The 16247-nt window shown below is 40.0% G+C and overlaps 1 protein-coding gene across 10 annotated transcripts in view; it reads right to left on the reverse strand.

Moving 5' to 3' along the window:
* Nucleotides 1-16247, reverse strand: part of LOC132845609 (receptor-type tyrosine-protein phosphatase mu-like) — a 204110-nt gene that overhangs the window by 123751 nt on the left and 64112 nt on the right. For all 10 annotated transcript variants that reach the window (XM_060869713.1, XM_060869711.1, XM_060869710.1 and 7 more), the window contains exon 3: nt 2725-2999. In XM_060869713.1, the coding sequence (XP_060725696.1) occupies nt 2725-2999 (275 nt within the window). The remainder of the gene's footprint in view (nt 1-2724; nt 3000-16247) is intronic.

Below are 16247 nucleotides of genomic sequence, written 5' to 3' on the forward strand. Positions count from 1 at the left end.
GTTTGGAATGATCGTGCATAGAAATTGATAAAGGCTACTAGACATCTAGGCTAGTTATCCTAATAACCGCCAGTTATTGTGCATTATACTGACAAAACAGCACAAGCTCACATGCTCAAAATGTAATGAAAATGAAAACAAAAGTAATACTAAGTTAAGTATTCCATGGCCATTTCATGGAACTATACACTCACCGGCCACTTTATTAGGTACTGTACACCTGTCCAACTGCTCTTTAGCGCAAATTTCTAATCAGCCAATCACATGGCAGCAACTCAGTGCATTTAGGCATGTAGACATGGTCAAGACGATCTGCTGCAGTTCAAACCAAGAATCAGAATGGGGAAGAAAGGTGATTTAAGTGACTTTGAATGTGGCATGATTGTTGGTGCCAGAAGGGCTGGTCTGAGTATTTCAGAAACTGCTGATCTACTGGGATTTTCACGCACAACCATCTCTAGGCTTTACAGAGAATGGTCCGAAAAAGAGAAAATATCCAGTGAGCGGCAGTTCTGTGGGCGCAAATGCCTTGTTGATGCCAGAGGTCAGAGGAGAATGGCCAGACTGGTTCGAGCTGATAGAAAGGCAACAGTAACTCAAATAACCACTCGTTACAACTGAGGTATGCAGAAGAGCATCTCTGAACGCACAACACGTCGAACCTTGAGGCAGATGGGCTACAGCAGCAGAAGACCACACCAGTACTAGTAAGGTATACCCAATAAAGTGCCCGGTGAGTGTATATATCCAAGTGTTTATCACAAGGTCTCTCCTTTTTTCTTCCAATCAAATTCTTATGGCCTGAACATTTATGCAACGTAAAATGTAAAACTATTTTTGCAAATAAATGATTAATCATGATTAACTACACATAGCAACTAAGATTGTAATTACTACACCAAAATCTTTTAAGATTCTTTTAAGATACTTTTAAGATACTACACCATATCTAACTTTAGATGGATTTCAGGATGTTCTGAATCTTACAGCACACGAGATGAAATGTATTGCAGAAATCAGACATTTTTAGCACACACTTTTCATAGCCCAATGTAACACACATCTAATTTAAATGATTGATTATCATTTAAATAAATCAAATTAAAAGTTTAAACGATCTCTGAATCGGTTTTGTAAAATCCATTTAAGACATTATTTAAAACCATTGAAGTCTATATATTGCGAACCAAAGAAGTAAAGACTTCTCAAAGAGCTGTACTTCTCTTCTGTGACTAAACCTTGATACCTTTGCTGCAGCTTTTCCTGTGTTTGTGCTGAAATGTTCATCTCCACTTGAGTCAATGAATGCTTTCCTATGGTGCCACTTCTTTACACAATGACTTTTCAGCCATTAAAGGTGCATGCTGGGTCCTTACTGAATGACTGAGGTGCAGAGACTGGTTCTTATTCTGCCTCTATTCAGTCAAACCCAGAGGAGCAGTCCAGAATCAGCTGCAAGATCACCAGGAGTCGATTTTGCAAGAAGTAATTGGGACTTTCTCTTGCAATTAAAATAGATTCCCTATGAGGATCAACAGGCAGTGCTACACCAACATGGCATGTGTCAAATCAGCCTACCTGAGCAGCTTAGTGGTTACATGTCAAGTGTGAATGAGCTCTTTATGTGAACTGAATTAATTAAGATTCTCTACAGTGTATGATGCCAAAAGAAGCTTGTACTACTGTTGTGTACATGGTAAACAGGATGAACCACAAACATTAGGTTCATTAATGAGTCTAACAAACATTATGACGGCAATAGCAACTTATTTTTTTCTCCTTCAAGGTCACTTATGACCACAATTAGGAACCGTTCTGTAGCCATTCTCCCAGATTCTGCCAAGTGTATGCTTTGTGGTTGCCATCTCATTTGCTCATCTGTTTGGTTGTTGCCTTTTAAAGTGTAACATATATAAACGATTTTAAGCTTTATTCCTAAGAGGAGTCTGCTATCATAGAGATTGTTTCTGTCTATTCTGAGAGCTCCTGTGTATAGTTATATAGATAATTACTGTATGTTGGGATAATGTATTTTTGCAGCTCCTTAATCCTGAGTGTGTGTATGTGTATTTTCGCTAGCATTCTAGCCAATCTCTATAATACTATCATACGATACTTCTGCTAAGAGATTTCTGCACTTGTGACTCACCTTCTGCTGTTGGAGCTCCACTTCCCAAAAGCAGTTTATGCCCAAGTCCCATAATCAGAAAATCTTATCTGGATACTGTAGACTTATACTTAAGAGCTGTGATAATGATAAGGTGCTCATTCCTGGACTCTTATTCACAATATACTCACACAAAGATGATGGGTTTCATTTTGAGTCACTCAGAGGTGATTTCATTGTCATTGTTTCCTCCAGTTTGCTCATTATGGATCTCTATCTAAATATAGATTTCTGTACAACTGCTTTACGACAATAACTTCTAAAAAATTAGATTTTCTACATTATAAATACAGAAATGGATATCGTGACACTGTAATAAGAGAGTTAATTATATTTTCTTCCCCCTTGAATTAGAGTTGTTGAGGTTTTAATGTTTGGCATGCTAAATCATCAGCAATATATGACTCTGATACTGTATGACTCTGATATCACCATGTAACACTAATGTGTCTCAGCATTGTAAACAAAGCCCTGAATAAAATATTACTGATAATGACAGCTCTTTCTGGACTATATAGATTAATAGAGGTGTACTGATGATATAGAAAATATCTTACCTGGTAAAAGTTGGGCCAGAAAGTGCTGACTGCTAGTTCAACTTGCTTCCATGTATGAAAAGCAGGTCCAGATGAGTTCCACACAGGGAAACCCACTGGACTGTTGTTCTCTTTGACATAGATGTAGAGCTGGCCAGGGCTCGAGCCTTCACCACTGGCTCCATAATACTGGAATATAAGGCAGTGTGTGTCGTTTTCCTTCAGCTGAGGGACAATCAGTTGAGCTCTCTGGCTAGGAAACCTTCCAGAAGTGTTCACCATCATAAAAGCTGAGCCTGCACAGAGAAAAAGTAATATTTCAGTACATTTACAGTAATGTATGTGATTGTAGCATGCAATAGGCTTCTGTCAGATGAGAAAACGGCAAACATGAAAATAGGCCACAAAATTACTTTTTTTATACAAAAAAGTATTTTTTCAGATTTGCATATTGTATACGCTGTGTACATGTATATATAAATGTGTGTGTGTGTGTGTGTGTGTGTGTGTGTGTGTTTTTACACTCAGATTAGAAAAATCTTGATCAATATTGTAAGCAGACATGAGCACACTCATTAACCTACGCAGCTGTTTGTCCCGGAAAGACAACCTCACTAGACACATTGTTCTCTGCACAGCAGTGCGGACACACCAAGGTCACCAGATACACACAAGACTTCCTCTGATCCAGCAATCACAGCTAAACACTGGGCATATTTCAAATCTTGAGGTTCACTACAAAATGGGTGTATAACTATACAATCACTTAACAAAGTCAAGTCCCAAGCTTTTCCTTCCACAGTCGCTCTTTAACTGCAGGGAGAAATTTAAGATACGAACCGTGAGCAAACTGAAATGTGCCAGCCAGTGATCTAAACCATATGCTCTAAAAAGCCTGAATGTGTGAACAGTTTGCTCGGCTAACACCATGACAGAAAGAAGGGTTCAAAACACACAGAGGAAGTGCGTCTTCAGAATGGTTAATGAATAACCTCTGCATAACATTAATATTTTTTTTCTTTGATTAATCCCAGAAACCTAGCTATTGACTCTGGAGGCTGTGTGTTGACACAGCTCAGAGAGAGAGAGAGAGAGAGAGAGAGAGAGAGAGAGAGAGAGAGAGAGAGAGAGAGAGAGAGAGAGAGAGAGTGAGAGAGCGAGAGGGAGAGTGAGAGAGAGAGAGAGCAAGAGAGAGAGAGAGAGAGAGAGAGAGAGAGAGAGAGAGAGTGAGAGAGCGAGAGGGAGAGTGAGAGAGAGAGAGAGCAAGAGAGAGAGAGAGAGAGAGAGAGAGAGAGAGAGATAGATAGACAGACTCATCAGGAGTCAGTTTCACACATTTTAAGTGCATGAAATGAGCTTGGCATGTTTGTTATGGTATGTCAAGTGACAAGATTGCGAGTAGTTGCTCTGGCTTGCATCCGCCTTCACTCTTTACACAGGAATGTAGATTAACCCCTTAAACATCTGAATTATCGTTTATATCATATTTGTTTCTGTACATAAAAACTCTGGAACTCCATACCAATTTGCATTAAGCAGTTTAACTCTATACGCTCAAAAGCATTTAATAACTTCTTAAGTGTCTTTAATTACATCTTTATACATTTTTATATAGTTCGTTACATCTATGCACTATTTCTCTCCTTACACTCATTTTTATGCTTATATCAATTTATCTTGTATTTGATCCTGCCTATACTTCCATAAACGATTCACTCTTAACGCTAAACCTAATACGAAAGCTGTGTAGTTACAAGAGTGAGGAATTTACATTTGAGTGGTTAGAAGAGAAAATTCCTCACATTCTCTACCGTGGTCCTTAATGCAGAGCTTAATGTAGGAATTTACAACAACTCCCATTGACAATGTTTCTTAGCCGAACAAAAAAGTACACCGTCTCCATAGCCTACAGACATACTGCAGTCATATTACTAAAGTCTTACAGCCACACAAACACCAAGCATATTCACTACATCTCCTTCAGGCAAGGTTTAAGTCAAAGCACATAACACACATAGCATAGATTTACCATAACATAAATCTGAACCCTTTCAAATCCCTGTGTAAACAGATGAGAGATACAGACAGCACTGCAGTGATGATATTTTGAGTCTCAGACTGCTGGAAGCAAGCATACCACTGTCAGCATTTGTTTTCTTTTCCTTGCACTGCATAAATGATATAAAGGCCTCAGTCTAAGCAGCTGAAGTCTGCATTGTTTATGTTTATTTCAGTCTTAAAAATTCCTATCGATTCATATATGATTCAATTTCTGCTGAACGTTAGAAAGGATAAGCGTGTCGTTATTAGGATATTATTATGGTCGTTCGTTCATTTCCAGTAACCATTGTTTAGCTAAAATCCTATCCTGGAAAATACTAAAGGCAGATTTGAATGCATATCATCTGATCCCCAGCAAACAGTGTGTATAAAGACTGATAAACTGTTAGTGAAATGCAACGTCTGTACCCCATATGCCACAAGTCATCACACAATGAACTCATTACTGAACTGCTGAGAAGGCATTACACTGGAGCCATCGCCTCTTAGTAAGTAACCCAAGACATCTGTGTGTGAGCTTGTGTGTGTGTGTGTGTGTGTGTGTGAGAGATAGAGAGACACTACAATAATTCCACATTAACTACTACAATAAAGCCACAGCACTCATGTTACCCAGATTATTTGTATGTTCATAACTGTAACTTTGTGAACAACTGATTGAATCCACATGGACATTTCAAAATCTCTACACCAATCCCACCTCACTTTGGAAGCCCTTTGCTGCCTCAAGACAGATGATCCATGTTCCTTGCCTAGCTTTGGACTCGTTGTTTTTTCCATTACAGGGCCGCTGTTTAGTTTGTGAACTCTGTTTTGGCAACCTTTAAACAGTATTTTTTCATATAACAAATGCTTTGTCTGTACAAAACACTTCTGGAAGTCAGACATGCAGAGCGGAGGTTAGTCAGTATCCAGTTCACTAGAAAGAGAGAGAAGGAAACAGTGTGTTGTTTTAGTTTCAGGCCTTCGCATCTCTCAGCCGTGTTGCCGTCCTGCAGTGCGTACCATGGAAACGAGATGTGTGGAGCACGGATGCAGCAAGCAGGTTAGTCTGAATTAGTCCATTAGTATTTCATGGTTACCTTTGAAACATGGCCTTGAGCTGAGGCCTAGAGAGAAGATGGATCAATAAGACCACAATACTTTCTCAAGAGCAGTGTGGGGCAAATTGAGCTTGAGAGGCTCCATGCCAGCTCTTGACAATCACCACTCTGTGGGTCAAGGGTTATTATAGAAACACTCCTATCTATTTCAGGATTATAAATCCCTAATCACTGAGCACAACATTCAGAAGACGGAAATAAAGAATGATCTTTGAATAATGGACACGTCAATTTTATATTAAAAAAAATTAAGTAGAAAACAACAAAAATTGTGTTTAAGTGCAAATAAACCAAGGTTCAGGTAACACGACTGAAATAATACAATTGCTTCGCATGCATTTATTTCAAAAAGAAGGTTTTGTCAAGTCTAATCATGAATCGTGGATCTACTGTAAATTAGAGAACCAGAGCGACTGACTGAAATGAGTTGAGCAGTCGAAGACTAATGGCATTGCTCTGGCAGGAATTTGAACTTGGTGTCTAACTATAAAACATGACAGCCTGATTAAGTTAAGTGACCTTTTTTCTTCTCTTTAATTACAATTGCCATGACAAGATTTGGATTTAGAACGCAAGTTTATAAGTTTCCAAAAATGAAACTTAGTAAGCCATTGTCTTGACTACTTGTGAATTGGAGTTAGATTTACTCACACTATTAAGGCAGTAGGTGAACCTTTGTTTCTAACTTAATCCAGATTGAAATGTTTAACTAACTTGAAATATTTACATTGTAAGAACCTTAACCACTTAACCACTTGTGAGAAAAGCCACCACTGCCTTTTTTTTTCCTGGTGATCTCGGTGAGACCAGCTACACACACGTTGTATGGCTTGGAGACGATGCTGCTGACTAAAAGGCAGGAGGCAGAGCTGGAAGTGGATGCTGAAGATGCTGCGATTTGCATTGGTGACAAGGATAGACAGGATTGGAAATGTATGCTAGAGGTACAGTGAAAGTAGAAAGCTTTGGAGACAAAGTGAGAGAGTTGACGTACAGAGGAGGGGCATGGGGTATATTGGAAGAAAAATGCTGATTGAGCTGCTGGGCAAATGGAGACAAGGAAGGCCAAGGAGGAGGTTTATGGATGTGGTGAGGGAAGGCATGCAGGTGGTTGGTGTGACAGAGGAAGATGACTGTGATGACCCCTAATGGGATCAGCAAGAAGAAGAAGACGAAGAAGAAGAAGAAGAAGAAGAAGAAGAAGAAGAAGAAGAAGAAGAAGAAGAAGAAGAAACAGATATTTCATAAGACCATTAGTGACCTACATCACAAGAAATACTTAATATATTTGTGGTGTTGAAAGCCAAAGGGACTAATGTGTAAACAAGTGTGTTATGTTCACACTAGCAAGGAACAAGACATTTGATATCATATTTGTAATTTGTCTTGGTGGGTGTGTATGATAACCACACCCACTCTCGTTTGTGGTCGTATGCTGTCTGGCTTTCTGACATGAAGTAGTACAACCCAAAGACAGTGGTAGTTTGTGAAAATATAAGACATGGAGGATAAGACTTATTTTTGAGCACCAAATGTGGCTGAATAGGGGCTAAAGTCATATGAGCATTAACATTATGAGAATAGTGGATGCTTGGGAAGAAGGGAATTCCTGAACTTTGGAAAAAAATGGGAAAATTCACGTAAAGCTTTGTTGTGTGCTCAGATTCCATTCTCGATCAATTGGCAGCTCTGGTGTTATTATTATTTTAGTATTTTACTGAGAAAGATAAAAAATCCACCACTGGTTATAACCAGTACAATTACACAAAACATCACTAAAGGATACACTGGCATTTAAAAAAGCACAGAAAATGATCATGCTGGACAAGCGGGTGCCAAACATCAGCTGTCTGGTGTGAAGCTCATTCTGGAGCAGCCTTTAATCAGTGAAAGATTTCAACACTATAGTTTCCTCTGTTAGGGTCTTGTACCTAAATGGAGCATGCCTGGACCTGTACTCAATACACATGTAATTACAAGGGGAAGAAGATTGCAAACAGACACCTTTACATCAACTCAAGGGTTTCTTTGTGGTAGCAGCTGCAAAACAATGACCGAGGCATGACAACATGCTCACTCTTGTCCATGTGCTCTTTCCGGTATCTTGCTGAAATTGAAGGTTGGGGTGTTAAGTTTCCCCACTGGATGATTCATTTCCTAGACAATCATCTCGTTGATCTCTTTTAGCCTCTGTGAAGTGCAATGGGTAGTGATTTGATCATTCATAACAACAGTAATGGTGCAGCATCTTAAGAAAGCAGAGAGATCTGTGATAAAAAAATATGGGAAAAGAGAAGCCAAGGCAGGGACTGACCCCTCATTTGAGATTGAACCTCCCTTCGAGATCATTCATTAAAACCTTCTATTAAAACCTTATTGCACTGAACTAATTTAACTGCACTTTAATTATTGACCCCCAAGAGAAAGAAAAAAAGAGAGAGAGAGAGAGAGAGAGAGAGAGAGAGAGAGAGAGAGCATTTAATCCAGCGTCTCTTTCTTATATAGCATGTCTGTGACATTATAACATCTTCTTGTGTCCCTGATGTTTCTGGGGCTAAAACAGAGGTACCCCAATCTTGATTATTTGTATTGAAACCCGTTTACCTACCAAATAATAACCAAATCTTAAACTTTAGTTTACGTCATGCATAAAGGAATCTCAATGCCTGCTTTGAGCAGATTTGTATTGTATTAGCAGTGGATAATATGACAAGATGTTATCAATATTGTGATATACTTTTTTAGGTTATTACTGTCATGTGTCAGACATATTTTAGTTTTTATAAACGCTGCATAAAAAAACACAAGTTCTGCCATATTGTTGAGGCTTTTATTATTACTATTATTATTATTATTGTTATTATTAATAATAACGATAATAATAATGATAATAATTATTATTATTATCATTATTATTATCATTATTATTATTATTATTATTATTATTATTATTATTATAGTGGTGGCTCAAGCGTTAAGGCTCTAGGTTGTTGATCAGAGGTTCAAGCCCCAACACAGCCAAGCAGCCACTGTTGGGCCCTTGAGCAAGGCCCTTATCCCTCACCGCTCCAGAGGTGCTGTACCATGTCTGACTTTGTGATAACCTAACCTCCAAATAAGAGATATGTAAAGAAAGAGTATGCGCTGTAATGTATATGTGACAAAAATAAAGGCTTCTATTCTATTCATGTCATTCAAAGAGATTTCATGTGTAATTTTTTATTTCCATATATAAAACACTAAATATAGCAGCAGAAGTCTTTCCTGTATGCACTTTCAACATCCTTTGATTGTTTGCAGGTGAACAGGGATCACCACGTTCAAACAGCTGAACAGTCTGTGAAGAAAAGGGAATACTTTTGACTGTTGTTCCACCAGACCGTTTTATCTCACTTTGAGAGCTTTAATAATCTTGTAATACAGAAAATAAGGAAATACATTAAGATAAAAAAAAAACAATGATTTGATTGTTGTTGAAGTAACATCCTTAACTACTGGCTTACAAGCTCAGAGCTGAAATTTCTCTGTTATCTCTCCGTTCTCTGTGGAGAGCACACAAACACAATAGCCTGTGCTCTCACCAGGTGGTGAAATACACCCCGTTTCTATCTTCTTGTAGATACCCAGCAATACGAGCTGATCAACAAGATCCAAGACAAACGCAGCAGTCTGCTCTCTCCTCAATTCACATTGAGCTGCCGTGTGATGTTTAAGTGGGAACCCAAAACAATGAGGTGACTGACTATACATGTTACTGAAGCACGGAAGACCTGCAGTGAGTGGTAATAGACTGAGGATGAATATAATAATAATAATAATAATAATAATAATAATAATAATAATAATAATAATAATAATGGGGGGCACGGTGGCTTAGTGGTTAGCACGTTCGCCTCACACCTCCAGGGTCGGGGTTTGATTCCCACCTCCACCTTGTGTGTGTGGAGTTTGCATGTTCTCCCCGTGCCTTGGGGGTTTCCTCCGGGTACTCCGGTTTCCTCCCCCGATCCAAAGACATGCATGGTAGGTTGATTGGCATCTCTGGAAAATTGTCCCTAGTGTGTGATTGCGTGAGTGAATGAGAGTGTGTGTGTGCCCTGCGATGGGTTGGCACTCCGTCCAGGGTGTATCCTGCCTTGATGCCCAATGACGCCTGAGATAGGCACAGGCTCCCAGTGACCCGAGGTAGTTCGGATAAGCGGTAGAAAATGAATGAATGAAATAATAATAATAATAATAATAATAATACATTCAGATATCATTTGGCTGATGATACATTTCATATTTCTTTACTAATTTCAATGAAATATTTGTCTGTGCATAATAAAGGGCACTTTTTGGACAGAAAATGCATCATCAAGAAAGTGAGGCATAAACAGTAAGCAAACAGTAGAGTGGAGCAATTTACACCAGGTTTTCATTCAAAAGTACCTGATAAAATTTCAGAAGAGCTTTGACCCACAAATAAAGTTTCATGACTTGCGTTAGATTATACAGCATATGCTAAGTGGGGATGTTTGATCAACTCTTTGGGAATAAATCTGTCTAAAGACTTAAAAGACTTTAATGTGTTCTGTAACCAAATTGGCTCCATCATTCTTCCTTTCTCTTACTCACATTATGTCTCATTTTAAAATGGTATGGAAGCTTTGGCTTCTTTAAACCCGACGCGTATAATCTTACATTCCTCACCTAAACTAATAGTGATAGTGTAATCTATTGAATTGTGAGAATTACAACTTGCTGGACATGGCGGGCTATAAAAATGCTGTGCTATAAATTCAATTACAATAGCAGATGTGCTCATGTTCCTGGTACCTTATTGTTTTATGGCTCAGCTAATGTACTACAACTGCTTTAGTGGTGCTATCAGGTATCACCGTCTGGAGCAGAAGTATTTTGTGTTGCTTTCCTGAGGCCTCTGATGGCCTGCACATTCAGGAGGCATGAAGAAACACCGGGCCCTTGAAAAATGCAATTACGCCTGCATTGCGAATAATGGAGTTGGCATCATCTGCATATTACACACCTGCCACGTGCCATTTTTATACCTCATTAGACTAACAAAACCATTTTTCCCCATACCCCCAGACTAACAGAAGCAATCTGTTGGTGATTTGTGTGGAAATAACTTGCAGGACCCCATCATCTTGGCGCATGGCTACTTCTGTTCATGGCATTGTTAACAGCAGGTGAGCAGAGGTGTAATGCATGCATTATAGCTGGCCACTCTTAAAGTTTGCAGAGGGTAAAAATGCCCAAACAACAGAGGCTGGAGAATGAGGGCTAATAACAGAGAGAGGCTATCTGCTCATCAAATGGAGAAATTAGAGGCTGCTGGCATGCGCTGACAGTGAGCCAAGCAGGCACTGGCAGAATGGCACTGCCTAAGCATCTTCTGACAGAGAGAGAGCTGAGTGAACACCCTCATTACTCCACATCTGCACATCAACAGGCTCTGCAAAACGCTATCTACAGCTATGGTGATCTCAGATCAGCTGTAGTTACTCGGGGAGATGCTGACATCCAGTCAAAGAGTCCATTGTCTCTTCTTAAGGAAGATATCATATGTGTTTTCTTTGTGGCATCAATACAGCCTTGTGTGTTATTTATAACGTCAACAGGAACGGTAGAGAAGCTCAGAGAGAAGGAAAGAAAGACTGTAGAGACTGAGCTGCTCATTTAACTCTGATCCCAGGTGATTTATTCACAGAATGGGAGTTTCTTGCGTGTGATAGCAATGGCCTCAGTGTATCGTTTCCCTCGCCGTCCAATTTAGAAGATGCAGATAATATTCTGCTGTTGATTGTAGTCAGAGTGTTTTTGCCTTCCCTTTTGGGATTTGTCCATTTCAATGGAGATGAAAACCGGTGAACAGGAAGGCAATGAGCTGAATGACCTTGGCCCCCACTTGTATCGTTATGGTGAAAACATCATTAGGTGAATCTGGCTCTCCCTCTCCTGAATGCCAAGGACCCAAACATTAGTTCAGCTTTCATAGGCCTCGCCCCCTCATGCTTTCCACTACAAAATGGGTCGGGCATTTTCAGCGGTGGCATGCAATTTCCAAAGTATTTTAAGAGCAAATGGCTTTTAAAAGCAAGTGAAGAGCTGTTTGTACATTTCCATAAAGCACACTTTAAAACTGTACAAATTACAGACTAATTGGTTTGTACCTTTCTGACTAAAAAAAAAGATATTAGAGGTGTTATTTCCATTAATGACCAGAATAAAAAATTGTGTGTTGAAAAATATTGATAAATAAAGTTTAAGTAAACCATACTCTTTTTACATAGTCATATGACTAGGCATTATATAAAATAACAAAAGTGTTTAGCAGTAGCTGCTAGCTAGCCTGGGTTAAGAGACATTTTTTGTTTGAATATCCTTTGCCAACAAAATGAGATGATCTTTTAGCATGAAGCAATTCCTGGTCGAGGAACAAGAATGATAGCAATAATTAAAATGTCACCATTAAATGTATCTACAGTGACCGTCTGTCGTGATGATGCAAGTGGTGCTTGAACTACATTACCCATCAGCCCCTGCAGGTTTCCTTGTCACATCTCCCTACTCATTTACGTCTTGTTTCAGATTGAGTTGCACCACTAGTATGTTTACTTGTTTATTCATCTGCTGCCTTCCGTAGCTCAAAATTTTTCACCTTTAATTCATTCACTGGATTACTGCTAAGGGGGGAACGGTGGCTTAGTGGTTAGCACGTTCGCCTCACACCTCCAGGGTCGGGGTTCGATTCCCGCCTCCACCTTGTGTGTGTGGAGTTTGCATGTTCTCCCCGTGCCTCGGGGGTTTCCTCCGGGTACTCCGGTTTCCTCCCCCAGTCCAAAGACATGCATGGTAGGTTGATTGGCATCTCTGGAAAATTGTGTGTGTGTGTGTGTGTGTGTGCCCTGTGATGGGTTGGCACTCCGTCCAGGGTGTATCCTGCCTTGATGCCCGATGATGCCTGAGATAGGCACAGGCTCCCCGTGACCCGAGGTAGTTCGGATAAGCGGTAGAAGATGAATGAATGAATGGATTACTGCTACAGAGTTTGCTCAAATTTGGCACTCAGTCTTTACTTAAAAATTGAAGCAACACATGTTCAAAAACAATCAAAAGCAGGCTCCAGCAGTCAGAATCATTCAGGTGATGACCAAAAATGTGAAATTTGTAAAGATGGTGTGCAACCAAAAGATTTCAGCTCTTTACCCCCATCCGTGACATACAAACTCCTTTCAGAATAGATTTTTGCTAAGTGCTGTGTGGCTCTAAACGGAGCAAGTGCATGATGATGGCTTTAATTTCAAGTTAATGGAAGACACTGTTCTGATGCATGTTTTAAAAAAGCATTATGCAAAAATGCCTTGCCCTGCACTGTCTACAAGGCCAAGCTCTCCAGTGCACTTAAATAATTTAACAAGTTTTATGATTGCAGAGGTTAAATCTGGAGACACAGACTGTACGCTGTGAGGAAGAGGAGGCAGCATAATAACACTGGTCATGTTGTACAACTGTTTTGCTGGTTCCATTCCAGAGGACTTGTTATTGTATGTAAACACCTCCTCACGAATGAGCACCATTGTTAATGAGATTTTTCTACTTGGGAGGAGACACCGGCTCTCACATTCACACGGATCGATGATTCTGCATCAGACGGAAAGGATGAGAAGAATAGGTGTGTTACAATCAGGGTTGTTTGTCAAAGCACCGCCTTTACAACTATGGGGCAATACAGGCTTTTATTTGATCGCTATTGCTTTGTTCTTACACTGAGGCAAAAGCAACAAATTTAGTTTTTAGCAATAATTATTGTTATTTTTTAATCACATCAACTAATATCAAAAAGCCCAAATGGCTATGATGATCAGGCATCCACATACAGTATGTAGCCAAATAGTGTATTTTAAAGCGAAAAAGAAAAGAAAAGAAACAAAAGCAGAACTAAACATCTGAGTATTCACATGGCTATTGAATTATATAAAACATATTCTAGAATATTCCATGTTTCGTTTAAGTAAGATATACAGCAGACATGTATTTCTCTATTTCCGAGTGTTCGGAAAATGTTTCCTTTTATATGGAGAGTCAGACAAGGACAGATGACGGTTGAAGTGATATTACTCTGTGCAAGTGCTGAGGGTCAAAACAACCATACACTACACGCGTGTGTTCTTAGCATCGAGCAGGAGAACACAGCTGCATGTATTCATGAAGGATAACAGGCATTGACAAGGACTGAAATCTAATTAAACTACATTCGTAAAAACTCAATCTCGCTTTTCATTCAACTGATTAACGTGAATGGTCCTTCACCTGCCATTTTAAACCTCTGTATTTATATATGAATAGAGGCTAAGCCGGATACGTGGGACTGCAAAACCATAGCTAACCTCCATTTGACCAGCCCCTTTATTCTGTCATTTACTGTCATTGGAAAAATACTTGGAATCAATAGGATTTTGTAATTCCCGATTTGAAAACCGCCACAACAAAAGACACACAGGAAATAGTCTTGTAAAGTCTTGCAGGATCATATACATGGACAAGAATGCACAAACTCACAGAACTAATTTGCCTCAGTGGCTCATGGGATGCTGATGAGCATATTTGTTTGTAATTAGATGGGTGTTTGCCCCATTTTCTCATGTGGGATTAATGGCTGCAAAGAGGTCCCTGTGCACATGTTACAGGACATTGCTGCACCTGCTTTATTGATTAACCTTCGTGTGTAAAGCACTGTGTAAATTGAAGCCGGGCTTATTGGAAATGGGATTTTGCATAAAGCCGAGGTGACAAATCATTTCCATGTGCGGGATGGGACCGATCGGATCCATGGGGCTTTGGAGGGAGGGGTGTTTGCCTGAAGCGGGGTGTGGTAATTGAGTTGATAACTCATTTCAATACTTGCTTCATGTGTAAACATACACAGGAGCTTCTGAGTCCTAGAGCACTTTGCATGCAGAGAAGGCTGGACAGTTCTAAGCTGACCTTTACTGATCTCTGCCCTTAGTTTAATGGGAAGCAAATAACATGCTAATATTCCTTGTGAAACTACAAGGATCAGCAGATTGGTTTTAGTCTGACTCCAAGTAACATTCAGTCGAGCAAAGCCATTCTTTGATGCCAAATGATTTAGGTAATATTTTTCCACCTCTCAAGTGTGTTGCTTAAAGTCCAAACTCTCTGAAGATAATTCCAGCCAACAACCGCATGCTCCCTGATTTATGCGTCAAATTATCATGGCTTTGCTCATCAACCAGTAGCTTTTCCATAACAATGCTTGCTGGAACCGTCCACTCTTGGAGACCAGCTGCAGCTGTGGGCATCTGGGTGGCAGTGATTCTAAGCGCTCTTTATGGGGGCTCCCTGATGGAACTCAGAGATGGCTGTCTGCGTTGGCTGAGCTCCACTCCTATCAGGACACCTGTGACATGGGCTCAAGGCCTCAGCCTGCAGAGGAGCTGTAGCTTCACACTGGAAACAGGGTGCCAGCAATGCTCCATTGTGCCAGTCAAAAAAAAAAAATCATTTTCATCGGAGCACCATCCAAGCTGTCGATCCTGTCCAACTGCAGTGCCACATCTGATTACTAGCAGTAACTGAAAATGTTCTTCATACATCATTCTACTCTTCAAACTACAAAGGCAACTCATGCGCTTGCCTAAACTGTTACTGTATATTCAGCTGTTCCATCATAGACAATACTAAGGCATATTATATTTAATGCCAAAGCATTAGTGTTATAAGGATTTAAATCTGACATGACCAAATAAAATACTGGTATATTGGCTTCACAGTTAACCCTTTTAACCCTTCTTATTTTGTTATGAATTATTACTAAAGTAAGGGGGCATGGTGGCTTAGTGGTTAGCATGTTCGACTCACACCTCCAGGGTTGGGGGTTCGATTCCCGCCTCCACTTTGTGTGTGTGGAGTTTGAATGTTCTCCCCGTGACTCGGGGGTTTCCTCCGGGTACTCCGGTTTCCTCCCCGGTCCAAAGACATGCATGGTAGGTTGATTGGCATCTCTGGAAAATTGTCCGTAGTGTGTGATTGCGTGAGTGAATGAGAGTGTGTTTGTGCCCTGCGATGGGTTGGCACTCCGTCCAGGGTGTATCCTGCCTTGATGCCCGATGACGCCTGAGATAGGCACAGGCTCCCCGTGACCCGAGGTAGTTCGGATAAGCGGTAGAAAATGAATGAATGAATGAATGAATGAATATTACTAAAGTAACTGACTATCTAGTAGTGTATAATACTGTGAAGGGCAGGTACACGGTAAGGCATTTCACGACGGTTAAACTTAGAAACGAAATTTTACCTGCTGCCTTAACAACATGAGTAAACTAAAACTTATCAGCTAATATTGAATTCTGT

Source organism: Tachysurus vachellii, chromosome 5 (assembly GCF_030014155.1).
Source record: "Tachysurus vachellii isolate PV-2020 chromosome 5, HZAU_Pvac_v1, whole genome shotgun sequence".
Classification (NCBI taxonomy): Eukaryota; Metazoa; Chordata; class Actinopteri; order Siluriformes; family Bagridae; genus Tachysurus; species Tachysurus vachellii.